General features: G+C 46.3%; 1 protein-coding gene across 3 annotated transcripts in view; it reads left to right on the top strand.

Moving 5' to 3' along the window:
• SLC28A2 (solute carrier family 28 member 2) overlaps window positions 1–24,306 on the top strand; it is a 675,497-nt gene extending 651,191 nt beyond the window's left edge. For 2 of the 3 annotated variants that reach the window (XM_078684949.1, XM_078684951.1), the window contains one exon: window positions 21,170–24,306. In XM_078684949.1, the coding sequence (XP_078541075.1) occupies window positions 21,170–21,287 (118 nt within the window). In that variant the 3' untranslated portion in view covers window positions 21,288–24,306. The remainder of the gene's footprint in view (window positions 1–21,169) is intronic. The other variant, XR_013609837.1, reaches the window with a different exon arrangement.
• The last annotated feature ends 453 nt before the right edge of the window (window positions 24,307–24,759 follow it).

The following is a 24,759-nucleotide window of genomic DNA, read 5'->3' as shown; positions in this document are numbered from 1 at the left end:
TGGAGCAACATGTATCCCGCAGCCATGGTTTAAAAAGGAACCCATCTTCGCTTAAAACTGCATGACCGTGCCCATTTCTGGGGTCGCGTTGTCGTGTCATACCGCCTTGCTGGGGGCGGATGGGAAATGTAGTAACAGACGCCTTCCGCCTTTACTGTATGTTTTTTAGATTCAGAACCCCATATCTATTCTAAAGTTGCAGTCTTTAATATCGATATTCTGGGGAAATGAGATTCTCGTATTTGACGTGTTCACACACCTGTAATTCCCGTATTTAACGTGCTTTTTAACATCTGCAATACAATTTGAATATCCTAATAAATGTTGGAAACTGTAATTCCCAACATTTTAGCCTAGTTTAGGTGTGTTACACTTTTACTAATTGCATGTGCCCTCATAGGTGTTCTGTATGAGCGCCCCCATATGTGATCACTCGAAACAGTAGAGATTACGCGCCCTTATATTTTATATATTTTTGGGTCAAAGAATTATATTGAAATTAGCGTCTGGTGACTTGCCCTTTTTACAATGTTAGGGATAGTAGACGCAATACCCAACGTATTCGCACATTGGTCAGTTATTTTGTACATGTTGATTTCCTACCCAAGTGGGGAATCATATGTTTTTTTGATCATATACGCTATGCCACCTGTTTCTGTTGAGTTGATTCCATAGTATGGAATCATTTAATCCAAAAATATGGGTTTTCTATCTATAGAACCCATCGTTGTTCACGTTCCAGTAACCTTTTTGTTATGTCACCATCACCCTTGACCTTTTCAATTACTGTCCAACATAGGTCCCTGTCTGTGTGTTTTTTCTCCATATAGTGAGCTGTCAATCTAGTTTCCGAAATGACCCTTCTGATCGTGCTTTTATGTTCACGTATGCGCACCTTTAATTTTCTCCCAGTCATACCCACATACATGAGTTGGCAAGGGCACTTGATCAAATAAATTACTTTGTAGCTATTACAGATGGTGTGCGACCATTGTTCCCATGCATGGTGCATACCAAGGTCTATTTCTTTTGTGTGTTCCGTGAAGGGACATACCACACATGAACCACATGGTTAATGGCCGGTAACTCGTGGCTGATTCCCGAGTGTTAGTTGGTGGGTTGTTTGGGCTTTTTGGAAATCCATGTGTATCAAGGAGTCACTGAGACTCCTATTTCTCCTGAATGAAAACATAGGTTTTCAAAACTCGAGTTTGTTAGAGGTCAAGACTGACCACTTCCTGTTGATGATTTTTTTAATGTCATTGGATGAAGCATTATAAGTTGTCACACAGATGAGTGTATCTTTCTCTTCTTTGGAATGCAATTCCAGCAATGCCTTGGTGTGTTACGGGATCTCTTCTTGGCTCTCTCAATAATCCTTTTAGGATACGCTCATTGTTCCAAAACTGACCCACGGGTAGGTTCTCTCTCAGGGCGCGGGGATGGGTGCTGTCAAAATATAATAGGCTGTTTTTGTCAGTTGGTTTTGTGTAGAGAGAACTGACCCCCCATTTTGGACGCTGATTTTAACATCAAGGAAGGACACTTGTTCATGATTGTGAGTCATAGTAAATTTCAAGTGTGGGTTAAGTTGGTTTAACCACTCATGGAAACTTCCAAGGATGACTGCATCTCCCTCCCATATCACCAAGATGTCATCTATATAGGGCCACTACTTTTTTATGTTATTAGAGTAAGGGTTGGGGGTCCAGATGTGTTCTTCTTCTAATTGGCCCACGTACAAACAGGCTATACTGGGCGCAAATGTGCTGCCCATTGATGTACATTGGACCTGGAGATATAATTGGTCCTTAAACCTGAAGAAATTTTCCAAGAGGGCTAGGTGCATCAACGTAATCACCCAGCTCACTGGGGCGTCCCAGGTCCAATTTTCCTGCTTTAGAAGGTTTTTAATAACCCAGATTCTCTCCTCTTGCAGGATACTGGTGTAAACCGCTTCCACGACTAAACACACTAAGATGTTGTGCATAGGGTCATATGTAACATCTTTTAGTAAATTGAGCATCAGTTTAGTGTCCTGTACATAAGACCTAATCCTGGTGACTATAGGGCAGAGGAACCAATCAGTATATTTGGACAGAGGTTCCAAAAGAGACTCTATCCTAGACACAATGGGTCTGCCAGGAGGGGGATTTTTACCTTTATGAATTTTGGGTATTGTGTAAAACACTGGTACTCTCGGGTCTTCAGGTTTCAAAGATTCATGTTCTTTTTTATTTATCCATTCCCAGTCCAATGCTTCCGTGGTCAGTGTACTTTTAGTTTTCTTAAGGCGTGCTGTGGGATCTCTGGTGATTGGTTTGTAGTACCTCGTATCCGCCAATAGGTTCATGCATGCCGTTCTGTAAGCTGTGGTACTCTGTATCACCGTGGCTCCGCCTTTGTCCGCTGACATGATAGTGATGTCAGTTCTTGTACTTAAGGTTGCTCAGATTATCATATGTTCCTCTTCTTATGGGTAATTCTTCGACCTCTTTTGACACGCACTTCTCAAAAGCGATCACCTCCGGGGGCATCATGGATGCTGGCGGAAAAAAGTTAGATTTCAGACGTAAGGAAGTGTAGCTGTGGTCCTCTGTTGGTATCTCTGTGTCCCTGAAGAATGTTTTAATCTGTGTTTTTCTGAAGAATTCACTCAGTTCGCATCGTATCTGAAACTTGTCCAAATATGCACTTGGTACGAATCCAAGGCCTTTGTCCGGGACAGCAATTTCTTCGGTGGTCAGGGTGCAATCTGTCAGGTCCACCACTAGTCCCAGGTTACACTTGTGCCTGCTGTTGGGTCCTTGGTCATGCTCCGAGTGTTCACTGGTGTGTCAATGTCTTCCCATTGGACTTGTTTGCTCATGTTGTTTCTTCTGCCACGTTTTTCTCTCCTTCCGCCCGACCTAAAAAACGTTTTTTATTGTTGTTCGGCTGGAAGAATGGTCCTGTCTGGTAATGCTGCAGTCCGTGGAATGGCGGTGGAACATGGAAAGGAGCTGGGCCAAATGCACCTGGCCATGGGTACATCTGGGGTGGTTGATAACCTTGATTGTAGTTCCCTCTTCTTGGTCTTCCGGGTCTGCCTCTTAAGCTCTTATTTGAACCATCACTAGACCAGTCCTCCTGTTCTGATTTTGAGTTGCTACAGTCACATTGGTATGAGGATCCTGATTCAGAATTTTCTTGAATTTTGTAGTCCTCTTTTTCAGGTCCTTTTGTAACTTATTAACCTTACTCTGCATCATAAAATCCTTGTGTTCGCTGATCTCTCTGTTCACCTCCTCAAGTTTTTTCTTGTACAGTGTGATCTTTATTTCTGTCATCAGTGCGTCTTCACTGGTTTTGATCTTGATCAGGATGGCTTCTGAGAGGCATTTTGCGATTTTAGTAATCAGTATCAGATAATCGTGTGTACATCGCCACGCGATCAGCGACCATTCTTTTTTGAATTGTTGGTCATCCAAAAAAATTCCTTGGGGCATTAGTGACTAGAAGGCCCTTGGGTGCTGCATTTTCCTATAAGTATTCAGTTAAAATGGCCCCCTGAAGTAGGATCTTCATCTTGGCGGGTTTGAGTTACTTCAGTTCATCCCAGTTTTGTGCTTGACTCAAACTTTGATTTATGTTAGTGTCTGGTAATAATGATGGGCCAGCCCGGATGGCTGATGCAATTTCATCTGAGTACCCGAAACCTAGGGTCTCTGATGCAGTGAGTGATCCTGGTGTGCTCATCGTGTCAGGTAAAAGAAATATCGAGAGGGTAGGCGACTAAAATATTCACGGTGTGCGGTGAGTGGACGACCACAGGAAGTCCACTGATACACAGTTGCTGCAGGGTCAGAAAAACTTTCTTGAACCTCATTTTTAATGGGATGCCCCACAGCTGTGCACTGCTCAAATCGTGGTACACAAATCAAGCAAGAGTAGTTACTCGCTCGGTGAAGGGCCTGGTTAAGTTTTTAGGACAATTCCTGAACTAACACTGGTGGATCATCATCGGGCCGGACAATTCCTGCCCTGAAGAAAGTCCAGCATCCTTCATGGGGCACCAGCAGACAGAAACATGTTGGCAGTAGGATCTTAGGACCATATTATCTCCTTTGACTCGAATTTTCCTTTTTAATGTCCCTGGCAGATCCAAGAATAAAGGGAAACTGGGACCTGACAGTGGATATTTAAATCTTTATCCCCTGGCCAAAAACATCTCACTAAGTGCTCCCTGAAATATGGTCGAGCCCACCCTGACTTCTAGGTGTCAGGGTGGTCCGATAATGAAGCATGACACCACTAGGGTGTGTGTGGGAATATGAAACAAAAGGACGTGCCTCCTTTCCCACTTCATGGTGGAGTAATATTCATAGCTTCACGTACGGTTTTACACCAGTGTTAGTTCAGGAATTGTCCTCAAAACTTAACCAGTCCCAACGGTTAAGTAACCAGGGGAGTACTTTTTGTGAAATAGTGCTACAACACGGGAGGGTGCACTCTCCTCTTGAATTCCTCTCGGCCTTTCACCGAGCGAGTAACTTCTCTAGCTTGATTTTCTGTACCCCAGTCAGAAAGCTAGATCTGGTCAGATACTTTTCCTGCAGGTGAGGAGGTGCTGCGGGGGTTGATGGGACTGTTAGGGGCAATTGTGACTCTAATGGAGCAGGATTGAACTGCTTTCAGCCCCAAATGCATCTTGCTGAGAGCTGAGTGGATGTCCCCTTGAAGTGCTTGCCCTTGTGGCGTAGTTCCAGAGGATTTCTTGTGTCTTATTGGCCATTTGGGTGTTGCGGGCAGTGTTATCTCTTTCTTCTCTTTCCATGATGGGAAAGGATGGGCCCCAGAGAAAATAACAGGAGAATATTATCATACAATATATATTACATCCCAACAGGCAAATCATAGACTCACTCGTTTAGATCTTAAGTCCACATCGGAGCCCTTACTGCAGCATCAGGAAGAGCTCCCACGCCGCACTCATGGAAGCGGTACTGGAGTTGAGGGTAGCCCTGGAAGGTCAGATTGTGGGGTGTCCATAGAGGTTAATTTGCTGAGGATGGACCTCCACAAGGTAGCAGACAAGGTTGAGAATGCTGAGACTAAAATCACTACCCTGCAGACCGAGGTGCAACAAATTAAAAAGCAGGTTGCTCATTTGCAAACTGTCTCCAGTACCCTGGAACATAGAGTGAAAGATGCTGAGGGACATTCTCCAAGGAATAATGTTCACCTGCTGGGATAACCTGCTGAGCACTTCCTGGAGCACTGGGTGAGGCGTGTTGTTCCTCAAAGATTTGTCAGATTTTTTCAGTATTGAAAAAGTGCATAGGGCCCTAGTGTTAGTCCCACTACCAGGTGCCCGTCCGAGAGTCCTCATTGCTAAGAGATTGAATTATAGGGACAGAGACGCGATCCTGAGAGCGGCTAGAGAAGCCCCCATACTGCAGTTACTGAAAAACTGCAATATAGCAATATACCCAGATTACACCCAGAAGGTGCAAGAAAGACACTAGTCTTTCCTTGGGGTCAAGTGGAAATTGCACAACATTGACCTTAGGAACATGCTCTTAGATCCAGCCAAACTCTGTGTCATTGCATCGGGGCAGTCCCATTTTTTTGAACGGCCGGAGGATGTCTAGTCCTGGCTGGACATTTTGGATGTTTACCCCTCCCTTTCATATCCGGGGTAACCAAGAAAGGCACGAGCGACCCTGCCATCGTGACAGTCCTGGGTCACCAATGGGAGGCACTGCCCATATTGTGGTCCATGATGATGGGGTGGCCATTGACATTGTTGGTCCCTTGGCCCCAAGAGTTTCATCCTGGTCTTGATGGACCATGCTACCTGCTACCCAGAGGCCATACCTCTGAGATCAGTGACTGCCCCTGCTGTGGCTCGGGCCCTGATAGGGATTTTTACCTGTGCGGGGTTCTCCAAAGACATTATGTCTGCCAGAGTCATCACTAACTTCATGTCAGCGAACATTAAGTTCTTGTGGGATGAGTGTGGAGTGACTTATAATTTCTCTATGCTCTATCACCCTCAAACAAGCAGGCTTGTGGAGAGATTCAACAAAACCCTTACAGGCATGATAATGTACCTACCTAAATCCATTAGGAACAAGTGGGACTTCCTCCTGCCATTCCTTCTGTTTTTTTACAGGGATGTGCCACAGAATTGGGTTGGGCTCATCCCTTTGAGCTCCTTATAGACACCGTGCTAGGGAACCTCTAGGCTCCAATCCTTGCAAGAAAGGAGTGGAAACAAGCTCCCAGGCCACCCCTCGGAATGTGGCCAACTACATGCTGGCACGCCACAACTGGATCGCTTCTGGAAAAGGGTGAAAAACAATCTTTAAGCCAATCAAGAAGTCATGAAACTCTGATTTGACCAGAAGGTCACTTTGGTAGAGTCCAATCTGGCCAGAAGGCATGAGTTATGGAGCCTGTGGAATCTAGTGCTCTCTAGGACTGCTGGACAGGCCCAGATGAGGTAAAGGAGAAAAAAGGAGAGTCTACCTACCTGGTGGATAATAAGACCCCTAGCAACTCCTTAATGGTGCTCCACATAAACCACCTAAAACCCCGCTTTGAGAGGTCTGAGGTCAGCATGCTCCTAGTGACAGATGAAGGGGTGGAAGAGAAGAGTGGAACTCTCCCTGACCTCCAGTGTACCCAGGAGCATGATAGTTCACTAAAGGGTCTAAACCCTTCCCCTACTCTGACCCAAGAGCAGCAGAATAACCATCACCAGTTTTCCTTTCTACTCTCCCTCACCCATTGGGCTACACATTTGTGTACCCACGACAAAAACACTGGAGACAGTCTGCCTATCAAAAATAAGATGTACAGGCTGTCACATAAAGTAAGGGGCAGTGTCAAGGAGGAGGACTTCAAGATGCTGGAGTTAGGGGTGAATGAGCCATCTAACAGCCCCTGGTTCAGCCCTGTGATGCTAGTACCTAAAGCTGCACCACTGAACACAACTCCAGAACACATGTTCAGTGTTGGACTGCACAGGATTCAGTTCCATCACTAGGACTAATCCACACCCTGTCCCCTGAGCTAGCTGATGAGCTTCTAGACAGGCTGGGGGCTGCCAAGTTTCTCAGTAGTCTGCATTCCCGACCCCAGAGGGTCGCTTCCAGTGTAGGAAGATGGCCTTTGCCTTAATAAATGCCCCTGCCACCTTTCAGAGGCTGGTCAACAGGGTACTAGCTGGAAAGGAGGCCTTCTTCGCCACCTACTTAGATGACATAGCCATCTATAGCTCCAGCTGGGAGGACACTGTCTGCCACCTTCAGGAGATGCTTCAGAGCCTACATCTTGTTGGTCTGACTTCAAGGCCAGTAAGTGCTAGATAGGGCAGAGTTCTGTGATATATCTGGGCCACAGAGTGGGCGGGCAATGGGTAGCCCCTTCAGGCCAATATTGAGACCATCCTGGCAACCCTCTAAAACACAGACTGAGGTGAGGACCTTCCTACGCCTTACATAATACTATAGGAGGCTTGGTAAGGGATATGGCACCATTGTTGCCCTTTAACAGAGCTAACTTCTAAGAAGCAGCCTTTAGGGTGGTCTTCCCCCAAACGTTTTGCCTTACTCCTCCATATTTTTCTGATCTTGTTTTTCTTGGTTTTAGGACTCTATGCTCTTACCACTTCTTTTTTTTAATTATAACTCTTTTTATTGAAAATAAGGCATGGCACATCGATAATACAAGTGCTAACAAGCTGGCAGTAAAGGTTACACACAGTGTGATTCCTTGAAACATACATATCCCAAAGTAAAATTGATAGTTTTACTTGTACAGAACTAGGTCCCTCTGGTAATATTCTCTCTGGATATCTGAGGTTCACAAATCTCGCCCCTGTGGACATTCCATTGCCCCCATATTTGCGTCCATTTGTTTGGGCACCCCCTGGCTTCATAAATGGATTCCTCCATAACCATGTACCATTCCATATCTTTGCCCCAGTCTGCTGTAGTTGGTGCGCTACAAGCCCTCTACAACCGAGCAATGTTCCTTTTAGCAACCATCAGCCCCAAGGTGACTCCAGTTGTTCCCAAGAGTTCAAGTCAGTAGGGTCCCATATGTTCAACAAAGCCAACTTAATATTGCAGTGGATCTGTTGTCCTAACCCTTCCTCCATCTGGTGCACAACCCCCTCCCAATAACTCTGGATCCCTGCGCACTCCTAGAGAGTATGAATAAAAGTTTCCTCCTGTCCGCACTGCCGCACAAAGCCACCACCCAGAGTGTAACCCATGCTGGCCATCAGGGTCCCTGACAAGTAGGATCTGTGAAGAATCTTTAACTGCACCAGGTGGAGCCAGGAGGAGATGGCCACCTGCCGGGGGAAGCCACTGCCGCCTGCTAATCCTCATCATCTAAACCTGCCACATTATTGTCCCACTTCGCTCTCAAATGCGTCAGGGGATCTGCCATATTGTGAATGAGCTTTTTGTAAATGAGTTATATGACTTTCTCTGGTAGGTCGCCATCTAAGATCCTGTCTTAGAGTGGGGAGGATTCAGGGAGATCACTACCCCTGGGTAGCACAGCAAGCAAGGCATGCCTAATTTGGAGATATCTTAAATATTCATACTGGGCTAGCTCGTATTCTTGCTGCAACTGGGAAAAAGGGACCACCTCACCCGACTTCCGTAAATCACTAACCTTGGAGATACTAATGAGGTCGCACCTATCAAAGCCCTTTGAGCGGATCAGCCTACCTAATTGTTCTCAGTGCCAGAGTGGTGTGGCCCATGTGAGTTTTCCTTCCCAACCCAGACTCCTGGTAGGGATACTACACACGTGCAATGCATGTCCGGTCGGGTCTGTCAGAGCAGGCTTCAAAGACCGTATGTATAAAGCACCCTTGAAGCCGCCTCCCGGCAGGAAAGGCCGGATCTCCCTGCGGTCTGTACATGCATTGGTTAATTGCTGCAAGTTGTGAAACCCAATAGTACCTTCTGAGATCTTGAAATCCGATGCCCCCATCAAACAATCCTAGTGTGAGTTTGTGTATTGCAGTATGAGGTGGTTTACCCACCCATAGCAAGACACAAACGATGCAGTTGTGTTCCTTAAAATACGAGGTGGGGACTGGGAGTAGGGTATTCTGTAGCGCATATAAGAGTCTTGGAAGGGACACCATCTTGAATAGGGCCACGCGCCCCAAAAGGGTCAACAGAAGCGATTTTCAGTGTTGGACGTCTGATTTAAGATGCACTAGTGGTGGAAGGAGATTATAATTGTAGAATCTAGATAGATCTTTAGAGACCCAGATCCCCAAATATTTAAAGCCATCGGCTGCCTCCACTAATTGGCAACCCAGAGAGAGCGAAGGCTGTTTGCCGTAAAGGACACAGAGCACTGACTTAGACCAGTTAATCATAAACCCTGTGAACCCACTAAACACATGGAATATGTCATGGACCACATTGAGGGACGCCGCCGGGGAAGCCAAAGAAGCAAGTTGTCGTCCGCATATAGCGAGATGTGGTCTTCCCAGCCTGAATTCCACTTAAGGCCTCCTATAACGGGGTCCTGACGGACCCATTTCACTAAAGGCTCTAGGGCCAAGGCGAAGAGAAGCGGTGACAAGGGGCAACCCTGTCTTGTGCCCCTGCCGAGAACGAAAACAGGAGATTTCCTATTGTTAACAAACACTTGAGCAAGCGGTTGATGGCATAAAAGCTGTACCCATTTGATACATTCAAGCCCAAAACCCAGTTTATGGAGCACAGCACACAAATAGGGCCATTCGATGGTGTTGAATGGCAAAGCAGCATCTTCCCTGATCGTGTCAACCCGGTACAGCACTCTGTGGAGCCTGCGCAGGTTGAGGGAGGTATTCTTAGTGGACATAAATCCCAACTGGTCCGCATGGACCAGGTGGGTTAGGACCCTGAGCAGACGAGTGGCAAGAACCTTCGCTAGAATTTTTGCTTCACAGTTAAACAATGAAATGGGCCTATAGGATGAACACTGGTTGGCTGGCTTACCCACTTTATGAATGACAACAATGTTGGCGGGTCTCTGATCCTTAGGAAGAATACCGCTTTTTTTACTTTCGCCGTATATTTCTGTGAGATATGGCACTGTCTTGCTTGCCGTGAGCTTGAACAACTCAATCGGCAGGCCATCAGGGCCCAATGCCTTTCCCCACGCAAATCCTGAATAGCTTTTTCAACCTCCGTGACTGTGTTGCTGAGATCGAGGTCAGAACATTCCTCCTCGGTAAGTAACGGCACCGAGATATCATGCAAAAGCGAGGAAGCCTTTTACTCTGTGTGCTTCGTGTGGGATGTATACAGCGACTAGTAGCATTGGCCAAATGCGTCCGCGTTATCTTCTGGAGCAGTGAGGCGAGAATGCAAGTCTGTTGCTATCTCAGCCATGACGCGCTGAGCCCTATCTCTGTGATCTAGCTAAGCCAGTAGTGTGCCAGCGTTATCGCCCACATCGTTGATTCTGCTGAGCATGGCCCTATAATGCGTCTTGGCGGCCTCCGTAGCTAGGTCAGAGAACTCCTTGACTTTTATGCGCAATTTCTGATGCACCTCCGCCAAGTCCTGTATCTGTACTGTTTTCTCTAAGTCCAACATTTCCCCCTCTAAGCGCGTCATGTCTGCTCCTTGAAGGCCTCCCAAAGCGTATTCATCGAGTCGACCGACCCTTCGTTCTCCTGAAAATAAATATCCATCGCGCTCAAAACCTTGTCCCTGATGTGGGGAGTCGTGAGGTACTAAGAGTTAATCGGGGCAACACGGCCGACTGTGGGCTCACCCACCTCAATGCGACACTGTATGGGTGAATGGTCAGAGATCCCCCTATCCAGGTTTTGTATGTCTCTGACGGTGTGGAGGTGATGCGCTAGCGTCAACACATAATCTATACGGGACATACTGCAATGAGGCCCAAGTGGTAGGTGTATTGTAGTTTGGTCTGGTGCAGGCTCCTCCAGACGTCCACCAGGCCCATCGCTCCCTGAAAGCTATTGATCCGCTTGCGGGAGGGCGGCAGAGCCCTCTGAGGCCACCGGTCGACAGAGTCAGAGACAATAGAGTTGAAATCAACCCCGATCAACAATCTGCTATCTGGAAGGTCCAGAAGGAGATCCCCAAGGTCCATGAAGGCTTGAGTGTGTAATCCCGGTGGTATGTAGACAGAAAGGAGATTGAGTGTACGCCCCTCCCAGGTCCTGGAGATCCCCACAAACCTACCCAGGACATCAGTGCAAACCAAATCAACAGTCATGGGGAACAATTTCCAGACCAATATGCCCACCCCCGTTAACCAGAACTGAAAACCGAGTGTGCCACCAGCTGGAAACGCCATCGCGACAAGGCCTTGCAGGCATTTTCAAGCAGGTGGGTCTCTTGTAGGAGGACAACATCCCGGGAGTGACGTTTTAAAAATTGGAGAACTACACCCAGCTTAATCTTATCCCTCAGCCCATTGACATTCCACGACAGCAATTTAAGCTCCTGCCCATCACTCTCTCTTAGGGGTACATTCAGTCGCAGAGGGAACCACCCAGAAAAGCCCCGAGGAGGAGACGGTTCCCTTTCACAAATAGATATACCTGAAGCATGGAACCTGTATCAGCCATTACCCGAAACCAGTCAAACATGCCATGCCTAAACCCCAAAGAAACAACAATACAAATTAAAACATTCCCCCCAACCCCGGCAAGAGCCCAGAAAACACTCCCCAGACCTGCCTTCCTGCTTGGCGGTGTACAAACCTCCTGCCCACCCAAATTTGAAGAGTGCCTATCACCCACCCCTCAAACCTATGGGTGCGTGTATCCAACCGGGCACCCGTCCATGAAACGTTAGCAACTAGGAAACATACATCGTGAACGAAGAGAATTCGTAAGCACCAATCAGTACCAAAACACATTATGTCTGTCACAGTGAAATCCAGGATTTATGGAAAAGCACAGTTAGTCCACCGTGAAGAAGTCCCCAAAAAGTCACAGTTCAGTTGCGAGGTCAGCGTCCCTGAGGGGGGCTGAGACCCCGACCCTCATCAACTAAACAAGTCCACCACTCTAGAGAAAATAAACATACAGACCAGATATTCATATCCACCCATCGCCGCCTCCTGCTCATTGGGCGGGGTGCCTCTGCCGGAGCCCTCCATGTTCTCCCCTACCCTCGATCTCCAGGTGTGATTGTTTTTCCGGCCTACTGTGCGCCAGCCATCCAACCAGTCCCAGGCCTCCTCGGGGTTGGTGAAGAACCAGGCTTTCCCTTCGGACTGCACCCTCAGCTTAGCCGGGAAGAGCATGGCATATTTCAACTCCTTCTTGCGGTGTACCTTTTTCATGTCCAGGAAGCTGCATCTTTGTCGCTGCACCTTGAGAGTGAAAGTCCAGGGAAAAGGTAAAGCGGCTGTTCTAAAATTCCACTGGGGGCACCGACCGAGCTGACTGCAGGATGACGTCCATGTCCCAAAAGTTAAAAATCCTGGCCAACAAGGGCTGCGGAGGGGCCCCCGGCTTCGGCCAGACATCTGGCACTCAATGCATTCTTTCAACAGAAAAGAAGTTAAAGAGCCCTTTCCGTTTAAGATAGGTGGTGCTCAAGTCCTCTGCGAACAGGTCTGCTGTCTGCAACTCCACCCATTCCGTCACCCCCAGTATGCGAACGTTGTTGCGCCTCGAGCGTCCTTCATAATCGTCCAGTTACGCTTCTAGCCTGGCAGTGTGGGCCTGCATATCATCCATCCTGCACTGCAGCTCGGAGGTGTCCTCAACCAGGGAGCCTGCTTTAAGTGCTTGTTCATGGAGTGCATGTCCTCCTGGATAAGGGACACCTCCGTGGAGACAGAGTCGATGCGCGATTCCAACAACGTCCGCACAGTGGTGATGGCTTCGAGAATGTCTTGTAACGTCGGGTGCTTCTTCCTCTCACCAGACGCTGCTTCTTATGTGCAGCGGAACCCCCCTTCGGGCTCGCTCCAGGGCCCCCATCCCACGCAAATGTATTTAGCTTGGCCTGGACCACCGCTTTGGAGCTGCGACCCCCAGCCATTGCAAAGGGAGCCCCGACAGTGCAAGCTCCAGGGGAAAGGGGCAAGGCAGCCCTGCGCAGATGGAGGTCCTCCCAAGTTGCCAACTGAACTACGTCAGTGGGAGCCTGATGCAATGCTGCGGGCCAAAATACACTCGTGTGCGGGCACTAGTAACAGGTCAGACCGCCGCTCCTCCGGGGGGCATAGATCCCAACCCTCCGCCAGGCTGCAGGCCAACCAGGACGACCCTCAGCAGTGGCCAGATGCGCCACAGGTCTACGGAGGTCATGAGACTCAGCACCCACTCCCAATGGCTTGCCGCAGTCCACCTGGAACCCGAATGTCTGCGCTAATTACCGCCTTTTATCCTGGCTTTTCAAGGGGTGTCAGAACCCCTGCCATTCACTGCATTTGGCAGCGGCTGCCCAGAGGTCTTCTAACTGCCACCAGTCAGGGCCAGGGCCGGTTGAGAAGCGTTAGATGGAGTCAGGAGGTTAAATGTAAATGTAAATGTGTTTGTATTTATATAGCGCCTTCTACCCTGAGGTCTTGTAGCGCTGTATTCATACCGCTGTGGAACCCTTCCTGGATTTCCTGTGAAATGTCCACTCCTGGGCACCCCCAAGGTGAAGCCAGGCATCCAAGCGCTGCTGGGGCCGTTGTGGATATTAAGCAAGCTATTGCCAAGAGTCACAGAGTGGGACCCATGATTAGACTAGGCACCGAGGCGAGAATGATCAGGTCTGGGGAAATTGTGTCCAAGAGCCGCCGAGGCGGGAATTGAACCCTGGTCCCGGGCCAGACCTCTGCATCAGGGTCTGCCGCTCTAACCATTGAGCCACGCTTCTCCACTTAAGGAGCCCAAGGGGGGCCGCGTCAATGTTGCCACCACCTCTCACCTGTGGCAGGTAGCACCCAGATCTGTGTCGGCTCGCCTCAGGATATTTTTAGGCCGCCATTCCGCCTGGGGCGCCTCAGGCTGGGTCCGGACTCCCCCTCTAGTCTCACGGGGTATTTCGCCTCTGCCCGCCTTCAGCGCAAGCTAGTGCTGCTATTGTCCGTAATCCAGGTAGCCTCAGCAGCGGGAGCCAGGCGGGCCGCGCAAGTTGCTCCTAGACCCTCGCTGTCACAGAGCCCCACAATGTGCAGCTCACAAACGTGAGCCCCTTGCCTCGATCAGCCTCGCAGGGCCCACGATCCATTTCCATGCTGATACATCCCGGCAGGGGGTAAAGACTCCGCTGTCCCACAGAGCCGGAACTGCAGACTGCGGCTCAAGCCGCTACGCTCAGCATGATGTGCAGCCTCCCCACTCGGCCGCGAAGTAAGTCAGCGGGTAGTCTGCCGGAACCGCTCACCAGATTCAGCAGTTCATCTGCCGATGCACAATGTGCTCCGGTGCTTTACCATACTGGATTTGACCCACTGCCGGATTTGTAAATTGTGGATTTAGCCATGGACGGGTGCACTCCAACGGAGCCGCCTTAGAAAGCAGCAATTGCTCTCGGTGGTTAGCTACGCCCCTCGCTCTTACCACTTCTACCCAGTGCCCAAGTACTTGTGCTATCCCCTCTAAATATATTAGAATTGTCTGACGCTCAATTTGCATATTTAATTGTCTTATAAGCCCCTAGTAAAGTGGTACTATATATGTCCACGGCCTGTAAATTAAATGCTACTAATGGGTCGGCAGAACTAATTGTGCCACTCACTGAAGTAGCTCTTTAAACATGTCTCAGGCCTGCTATTTCGACCTGGTCAAATACACCTTTTGTCAGGCCCAAGCCTACCTTTTTAATACATATACGTCACCCCTAGGACAAGCCCTAAACAGCCCACCTGGCAGGGTGCAATGTACTTAAAAAGTAGTACATGGGATGTTAAGTTTTACATGCATTGGGAGTGAAAAGCTCTATGGGCCAGATGTAAGACCATAGCATTTTGTGGCTAGAAAATTGCGCCAAATTGCGAGTCGCAATTTGTGAGTCACAAAATGCTATGTACAACAGTGTCTGAGACACAGTTTGCGATTCCCAATGGGGTCACAAATTGCATGCTAAATGAATATTAATGAGGCACTCGCAATTTGTGACTCCATTGTGACGGCTGGCACTCCCAGGTATGGTGGCCTGCTGGGCTCGGCAGACCTCCATATCTGGCATTGCATTTAAATAAAGCAATTTTTTTTTTGGTTTCCTATTTTAGGGGCAGGTAGCCACTGCCACCCTAAACATATTTTCCCCTGCATTCACAAAGGGAAAAGGGTCCCCTTGGGACACCTTCCTGTTTGCAAGTGCTTTACCACCCTTCTGAGAAGGGTGGTAAACTGCGACTGTTTTGCCACCGCAATTGCAGTCAGAAAATACTCTTACATAGGGTTCAGACTCGCTATTAGGAAATTAGGAAGGGACGCACTTGGAACGCCCCTTCCTAATAGCGAGTCGCTAATCCTATTTAGCGAGTCATAAATCATTTGCGACTCGCTAAATAGGGTTAGTACATGGCCCATGTGTTTTTTGCAAGCGCAAACGGGTCGCAAACCCGTTTGCGCATGCAAAAAGGGTCGTACATCTGGCCCTAAATTAGTTTTTAACTACTGCGAGCCTGCTTCTCCCGTAGGATAACATTGGAGTTACCTTATTACAATTAATAAGCTGTAACTTCCAAATCAGAACAGGTAAACAGTTTATGTGTGGTATGTTGGAATCAAAATGAAAATCCTCTTTAATGGTCATGTTGGATTTTTGGTTAAAATGTTAAAATTGTCACTTTTAGAAAGTTGCCATTTTCCTGCCTTAGCCATTCAGCGCCTGCAGCCTGTCTCTGGGTCAGATGACTAGATGTAGTTGGCAGATGGTCTTTGCATATTCCTCCTAGAAAGAAAATGGAGAGCTTAGGTGTGTCTGAATAGGCGTCAGTCAGGGGTGGCTCCTCCGTTCGATAGAAGGAGAGCAGAGGAGCCTCGCCCCACTTAAAAATACCCCCAAGTCTAGAGTTGATAAATAAAATGGTAATACATTACCATTTTATTTTTCATCCTCCAGTCCTGAACCGAGAATCAGGATGGGGGTGGGGCCACTGCTAAATGACAGCAGCAGGGAGGATGGTGGGCTGGTTCTGCACTCTTCAAAGTGCGCATGTCCCTTTGGATGGCCGTCTTAAAACCTCTAACCTAGCTGTCTCAAAACAGCTGGGTTAGAGCAAGTGCGTGCCTCTGTGGAGAGCCGAATGAGGCCACTCCGTCCAGTCAGGGTGCTGCTCCTGTACCATGAGAGCAGTGCCAGGATTGGTCTATGGAGTTTTGGTAGCCAAGCTGGAGTCGCGATAGGTCTGGAGCAGGAGGTCCTGTCCTAAGGTAAGTTTACTTTTATTTTATTTTAAGTTTATTTGTGTGTGGGCCCGTTAAAATTTATATTATTTCATTTTATTTGTTTGCACCCACCGCCTTATTCACTGCAATCACCTGAATACGTTTATTCTGCATCCACACAAAGGATTTCACACCCCCTCTAGTTAATCTGGAGCCAGAGCAGTGAAGGCAGGAAACCTGTGCACTTCAAAGGGAAACCGCTAGAAGCTTCTCCCACTTTCAAGAAGCCACCAGGTATAAGTATTGGACCTCAGAACCACCTCTTCAGTACACTTCTGGACCTGTGGAAAACTCTGTCAGCCACTCTGCTGGACCGCTGCCCTGAAGCACTGGTAGCTGTTGTGCTGACCTGCTGCCTGCTGCCTGCTGCCTGCTGCACTGTTGCCTGGGTGAAAAGGACGATACCTGCAACCTGGGTACACTTTGGTGTACCCAGGACCACCAAAGTGACTCCAAGGGCTAATCTCTTGTAACCAGCACCTGGACTCTGAAACTTCAAGTTCTACCCTGCCAAGTTGTGCCAACCCAATCCTGGACCCTTGAAAGTGAGCCTGAAGGTGCTGTGCCAGCCCATCTGTAGGTCCAGAGGAACTGACTCATCTTCTCTGCTAAGCAACGCAACCCCATGCAGAACCGATGCATCACCTCCGCTCCTAGGAATCCTCAGGTGCAAGGACTCTACATCAGCCTCACGGCCCCAGCCTCATTGGAACCGCTGCTGTGCGACACATTTCCAACAAAGGGCCTTACATCACAGGAATCTCTTCAACGGCAGCCTCAACAATGATGCAAACTTCTTATCGAAAGCCTGCCTGCAGTGTGCCTCACTACACAGGATAATTTAGGGTTTACTTGTGACTTCCACCTGACGAGGAGTGTGGTTTTTGCCTGAGTAGGGTGTTACCTCCCTCAACTAGCAACCCCAATTTCTAGCAAGATTGTGACGCACAAAGTTGTAATGACATGGTCCACAGTGGAGATCTATTGATGCAACGGGATGTTTCACTAAAAAAGGGCAGGTGATGTAGGTTAGAGCACATCTATAGTACTCAATTAGCCTTCAGTGCTAGTGTCTGATACTTGTATTCTGTTAAACACCCTTTCCAAAGACCAGTTGGGTTCCTAGAGAGAATATTACTGATGTGAGCCTACTAAATAAAGTTGATCAGAAGTATTTTTGCAAATAACTTGGCAGTTGTGCTAAACACTGAAAAGAGCTGATAATTCCTGGAGTGCCTTTTCTAGTATAGGAACAATTATTACCACTGAACATACTGAAGAAATTCTGTCTGTTGGTAGAATGACATTCAACCTGGTCAATAATAACGGAGTTGTCCTGTTAATCCATGCTTTAGATTTCGCCTAAGACAGCACATGCACTGTGTGTTGCCAGACATTTAGTTAGCTTACAGTGGGCTTAGACCCTGCCCATTGTTTACCACTGGTATGCCCCACTTTCATTTTAATTGCTTTCTTGTTATTTGATGGCTTGTGAGGGCATTTGCCCCCCCCTCCTAGGAACATGGATATATTACTGTGCACTAACACTGCTTTTTTGGTTTCATGCTACTTTTTCCTTTTTAGGTAAGCACTCTTTGAGAGTTAGTGCTGTCTTTCTCATGTGCTTCTCTGCCCCAGTGTCCGTGTTCCTCTGTTTCTCCAAGTGCTTCTGTGCTCAGCCTCCACCTCCAGTTCCGTGTTGCTCTGTCCCCAGTGTTGCTTGCTCCACTGCCGTGTTACTCACCCTCGTGCCTCTGTGCTCTCCTATCTCTGTGTTGCTTAGTCTCACAGTGTGGTTCTCTGCTTCTCCCAGGTTTTTTCAGTCCCCAGTGTTGTTTACCTGCCACCCGGGTCCCCCTTTTGCTTCCCCGCCCACCAGCGTCCCCTGTTTTGCTTCTGCACCCCCATCAATTTGCAGGCGTGAGCATGCATGCTGCAAATGCCTGCAAATTGACAAGGCCATCTATGTCAAAAGTTTTTTTTTTTTTTGTAATTCTTTTACGATGCTCCACAGCATCCAGGATGCTGCTCAGCATGGCTAAAACCCAAAGGTGAGACCTATTGGCTTTACCAATGCTGGTTTACAAGACATGGCCTAGCCACCAGACCCTATGGCAGCAAAAGCTTGTTCATCTTGATCAAATAATATAGAGGACCTGGAGTATTTTAAGACTACAGGGAGTGCAAACCCATGCATCCAATATATTTCCAATGCCAATATTTTGTAATCTATTGAATTTGAAACATGCGATTAGGGGCCATATTATATATTGTGCCCTGGGGGGCAACGGATATGTGCGCCCACTTTGGGCACTCCCGAGGCACAATAGTATTACAGAAAGGACTGCAGACACTTGTGCGTCCCCTACTAATAGCACTCTCGCACATATATCGCAGTGCTTTTATGAGAAGGTCTTCCTTCATTTGCATGGGAGTGTGGCACTTTGCCTCTGTGCCTTCTTTGTACTATGTTTTACAGCAAACTGAGGTGGCGTAGAGGGCAAAAAAACGATGGATTTAACCCAGATCTTTTGACTGAGGGAGGTTTGCATTGTCAGCATTCCATTCATCATTTGTTTTTATGTAACACTTTTCGCCCTAAGTGGAATGGGTATGCCCAGACGTGGGTCCCTTGCTCACTGTGCCACTGGATTCAAGCTAGCCTGGCTGAAGAAGGGTGACATACCCTGAAACCGGTCCCAGGATGCTTGTTTCTGGTCCAGGGAAGACCTGGCCTGGCAGCTTGGTCTGGACTGTTCCCATGGGGCACAGGGTCAAGACTGATTTGCATATGGCTGGATCCAAACTGGGGTGGCGTAGTGGGCAAAAGAAAAATGGATTTAACCCAGATTTTTTGACTGAGGGAGAATGTTTGCATTGTCTGCATTCTGTCCATCATTTGTTTGCTGTAATGCTTTGTACTATGGACACGGGCGCAGAGGCATACATGACCTTAGGAGGCACATTGAAAGTGCGCCACAAAAAGGTAGCACACTGTAAGCTTGCCTCCGAAAGGCAGCTCTCTTGAGGGCAGAAAGTAGGGCCCTATTGACCCCCCAGACAGTCTCCTGCAGGTGGATACAGTCACTGACTGCACCCACATACAAGCTGATCTCTCTCCCCTCTTCAAAGCGCAGGTGGCATGCTGCCTGCACTGTGAAACATGGAGATGTGGTTTTAAAGCAGCCACTCCATGTTTCACTGATGGCGCTGTACTGGGGGCAGCACAAGTTTGTGGCTGTACTGCAAGCAGCACATTCTTTCTGATATGGCACACTGTCACTGTTTCCACATGGTGCACCTTTTGGAAGGTGCACTATGGCACAAACAGGGAAAGTGCATCATATACATAATATGGCACATGGTGTTCTTGGGGTTTGTAAAGTGCCAAAGTAGCATACTGGATTGCATTACGGGCTGTCATTATTGTTGTGGCCATTTTAAACTACTATCTCTGTCTGGCCAACTAACGAGAGTGGATGGGGAGCAAATATTATATGATGTGCCAACCAAATAATTAAAACGCATGCTTTTACAACGTGGTTTTTACATCCCAACGACCATTAAATCGCATGACTTTACAACACATGCCATTACAATGCATTTTTAAAAACTACCATTACAACACAATCCATTACACCACATTCCATTACAACGCATGCCATTACAACGCATAATACTTTTAGGGCAACAGTATGGTAAGAGTTGGATAGTGTAGGGGTAAACATTACTATTCCCACTCCACTGAGTGCAACAGTAGGGTAAGTGTTGGATAGTGTAGGGGTAAAAATTACCATTCCCACTCCAGTGAGTGAAAGAGTAGGGAAAGTATTGGATGGTGTAGGGGTCAAATTTACTATTCCCATCTACCCCAAAACCCATACCCACCCATAAACTATAACAATCTCCATTACTCACCATTTAATGCATTGTAATTTCATGTGTTGTAATGGTATGTGTTGTAATGGCATGCTTTGTAGGCATGAGATGTGAAGGCAGTTGCGTTGTAACAGATGTGTTTTAAAAGCAGTGCGTTGTAATGACTGCATTGTAATGGATGTTTCCCAGAGCAAAGAGCAGATTTATTATGTGACCAGATTTTTTGGTTTCTATTTGGTGCATCTTTACGTTAGACATAGTGCTGGTCACATGTTGCTCAGAGATTCTACAGGCTGTATGTAATTGAACAGTAGCATTTCTATTTAAGACTGTAGGATACATGTTTCTATCGTCCATTTGACTTATTATTGCAGGATTTATATTATTTTTGATTCCAAGAAGAAACGTATTCATACCATATTACTGACAATATATATGGATGGGGTTACATCAAAAAATTCAGTCGACAAGATGTTTTGTAGATTTAAAAAAAAAGTGATGGCCTGCGTGACATAATAATAATTAGATGTGTTTTAAACAATGTGTAACACATTCAAATCTTAATTCAATTTCGAGGGCAATGTTTTTTTGGGGATGGTGAACCCCAACATCCCAGGAAAGGTTACGGTTTGCCTGACACACTACAACAATATTGGACCGTTTCATTTATAAATTCTGAATTGCTTGGCAAGTAATGTGAAATTTTAGCTGTAAAGTGCACAATTGACAATGTTTCAAACTTTTGGATAGGGGTGTAGATTCCCATATACCTGCATCCACTTTCAAAGTTCAGCAGCCGCCATTGCTTTTCAGAGGTGACTGTAAAGGCTTCACTAGCTGAGGGTTGGGTTTGAACTTCAGTGACTAATTTAATATTTTTTGTATTTATTCCAGCACTAAGTGGTCCATCAATGGAACGCCATCATTTACAGGAGACTGGGCGGGAACCAACGCTTTGCATTCACTTACAGGCTGCTGTGACCTCTACAACAACACAGTCTGTGTTCCATAGGCTTTAAGGCTATGTGTTGAACTCAAAGCTCCCCACCTACAAGTAAACCAAACTAAGAAGATATTACCTATTAAACGTTTACACTTTCGATTGTTTCAGTATGCTAATGTGTGCAGTCAGAAAAGATGCTGATGGAATGATAGACTGAGGCTAATGGAAGTACCTGAACTGACACAGTATGAAATGGAATACCCCTTCCAGCATCCCATCTGTTTCCAGGGATAAGTAGGGAATGAAATAAAATTCCATTTCAAAATGATGCCTTCTACCCAGTATGTCAGCCGGGGCCTCCCACACATTCTGAGCAGCAATGACACCAATGGATAGTTACTTCTTCACTGGAGAAAAGACTGCATTCATGAATGACGGATTCTTGGAGCTGACTACTGATTACCTTGTAAATGGTTATCCATCTCCTGCTGAAGCCCACGGGCTCAGATCATCATCACGACTAGTTTCTTAGCAACAATCATACGTCAAAAAAAGAACATTTATGAGGTACCAGGTAATCAGGTGGATAAATAGTAAATAAATAGTTTGAAAGGGATGATAACTATAATCGAAAGCGAGAACCCCAGAACTCAACACTTGCATCAAGCAGAAAATACAAAATATCATGGATGTTCGGTTCAGCACACAATGTGGTGGTTGTTTGACAGTGTGTTGGGTCTTAGGCTCTGTTTGCCACATGTATGCACACTCCCTGCTCATATGCTTGTACATAGATATTACCCTTAGGGGTCTGCTGTATTCCCCGTGGTTGTTGTCTGCATATTGTCAGCCTGTACCAACACTTTTTAATTGATTACATTTTCAATTCATTGATCAATACCCGATGATAGTTTGTTGTTGAATAATTTAGACTGCACAGTCCTGTTATAGAGCAGTGCTTAACTGATCACTGCCAGTAAAATACAGTGTATTAACTTAGTAAACAAAACGCACTCACATCAAATTAATAATTCACTTGAGAATGAAGTGAGCAAAACCAATCACTATTGTTAAGATGTTGGATTTAAAGGCTTGTTGGACTTAGGCATCAACATTCGAAATGAAGTTAGCTTGTTTACACTGCCTCTGAAACAATTGTTTTAAATTACTATTCTGTGACCAAAGTCGTAACAAATCAGAATGAATGACGTATTTTACAAATCAATGAGCAGATCCTGAGTCAAATGAGAATTCCCCTTTTCTTCTAACATTCATCCAGTAAATTCCATCAACACTTTGTGCAACAGGTTGCAATGCCATTCAATAAGATCATCAGCATACTGGATTCATAGTGTATGTATCAATCCTGTTAGCAAAGCACATCAACAAAGTGAAAAGTGTATTTTTTCACAAATTCATTCAGCAAAGCCCCTATGCACAGCCTTTAAATTACTCCTGTACCGCAACTCATAGCAACACTATGCACTGGTAAGAGTGTAATGCAATACTTTCCTTCATCGCTCCCATACAACAGTGAATCAAAGGTCACAACTTCAACCCCCACCTCTGCACTAGTGTTACTCCACACTTAGGGGCCCATTAGGATCTCGGGTGGATCGCCACCGCCCACATGGCGGTGATCCGTCCCCGCCCGCCACCCATATCCCCCCTGCCATATTACTATGGCGGGGAGACCACGGCGGACGGAAAGACCGTAAAAGAGTTTAATATGGTGGTTCACCAGCCGGATCACTGACATAATATCGAATACACAAATATAGAATTACCAAAATATTGAAGAAAAAATATAGAAAGCAAAATATCGAATTCCTATCTACAAACAGGTAAGTACAAAAATATTGAATCAAAAATATAGTTTTAAAAATATAGTTAGTCAAAATATCGATTTTTTTTAAATGTCTTAAAAGTAATTTAAAATTAATGAAATAATAAATATAACATTTACTATTGCCACTCCAGTGAGTGCAACAGGAGGGAAAGCGTTGGATAGCGTAGGGGTAAAAATTACTATTCCCACTCCAGAGAGTGCAACAGTAGGGAAAGCGTTGGATAGCATAGGGGTAAAAATTACTATTCCCACTCCAGAGAGTGCAACAGTAGGGTAAGCGTTGGATAGCGCTGGGGTAAAAATTACTATTCCTACTCCAGAGAGTGTAACAGTAGGGAAAGCGTTGGATAGCGTAGAGGTAAAAATTACTATTCGATATTAAATCACTTACCATCAATTCGATATTTTTCACCACTATATTCTGTCCATTCAATATTTTGTCCAATCTATATTTTGACTTCGATATTTTGGTAATTCTATATTTTGAATCCGATATTTTTGTCTTGTTACCCACTGGCCATATTATCATGGGGGCAGAAACATGCCTTGCCACCACGGCAATTGCAACATTTCCTCATGTTCTCAATAATCACACTGCCACTTTAGCTCAGACTACACCAGCTATGTAAGATGTAAAAATGTACCCCTGCTACAAACTTCCACCCTATCTTTACCATTTGAGTCAATCCAAGGTAGACTACAGGGACATGTTAATGGCAAGGCTTTCAAAATCATTCACATTCATCCCTTCAATACAGTACTTCACCTTACAGTCTACCTGAGAGTCTGCTCCTAGAGCGAGAACCATTCCACTGCTACACTGGTCACTTTCGAGGCGTATCTGCAAGAGTGTCATACTGACCTTACAAAGTCATCTGCAAAGGCTGTCCAGTTTATACTTGAAGCAATCATCACAATTGACAGCATAGCAGTTTCAAACTTAGAAACGCCAAACTTCAAAAGAACAGTCAGCCATTCTTTCACAGGTGTGCAATAATTGCATCATTCATGCCTCACACATAGCCCTGCACTTTTGCTTGCAACCACACCAGCTGCAAGTCTCATCCCAATCCAGCTCTCCACAAGCAATGCTGTCACTATGTGTAATCGACTGTACCAGGTTCCTAAGTCCACCAGACCGCATCCATTATGTGTTCTGCAATATAAGGCAAAATGATGTTTACAAAAATAATATCTGCAGAGAAAACGTGTTTGTGAAATAAATTGAATTACACCTCATCGTGAATGTAAAATTATTTTATTCAGAGTGAAGGCACCATTAAATCCTTAAACGGAATGGGGGGGAGGGTAGCAGGATTTACTCCCTGTTGGCTGTCAAAGCGCTTCCACTAGAATAGAAAGAGTAACTTGTTTAATCCATCCATTAATTACAATTTTCACTGCTAAGGCCCTCATTCTGAAGTGCACGGTTTTGGGGCATTGTAAGTTTGCAAGCAAATGTGCTGTTACTGTGGGGTAATTCGGCCCCCGTACTGTGCATTTACAAGTTAAACCTGGAATAAGGACCAATTGTTTCAGTTCTAAAAGCACAAAAAATTCACAGTTCCATGTGGCTTAATGCATACATTTTCCACCTGCTTTTAGCAGGTGATGAATGGATGTAGGGATCATGGGGGAGTTGCTGGAGTGAGGGAGTGGGGTGGCAGATTAGAGGATGGAAGAGGAAGGTAA

The sequence above is a fragment of the Lissotriton helveticus genome, chromosome 3_2 (assembly GCF_964261635.1).
Source record: "Lissotriton helveticus chromosome 3_2, aLisHel1.1, whole genome shotgun sequence".
In the NCBI taxonomy this organism is placed as follows: domain Eukaryota; kingdom Metazoa; phylum Chordata; class Amphibia; order Caudata; family Salamandridae; genus Lissotriton; species Lissotriton helveticus.
The sequence above is the reverse complement of the archived record's forward strand: the minus strand, read 5'-3'. Positions and strand labels throughout refer to the sequence as shown.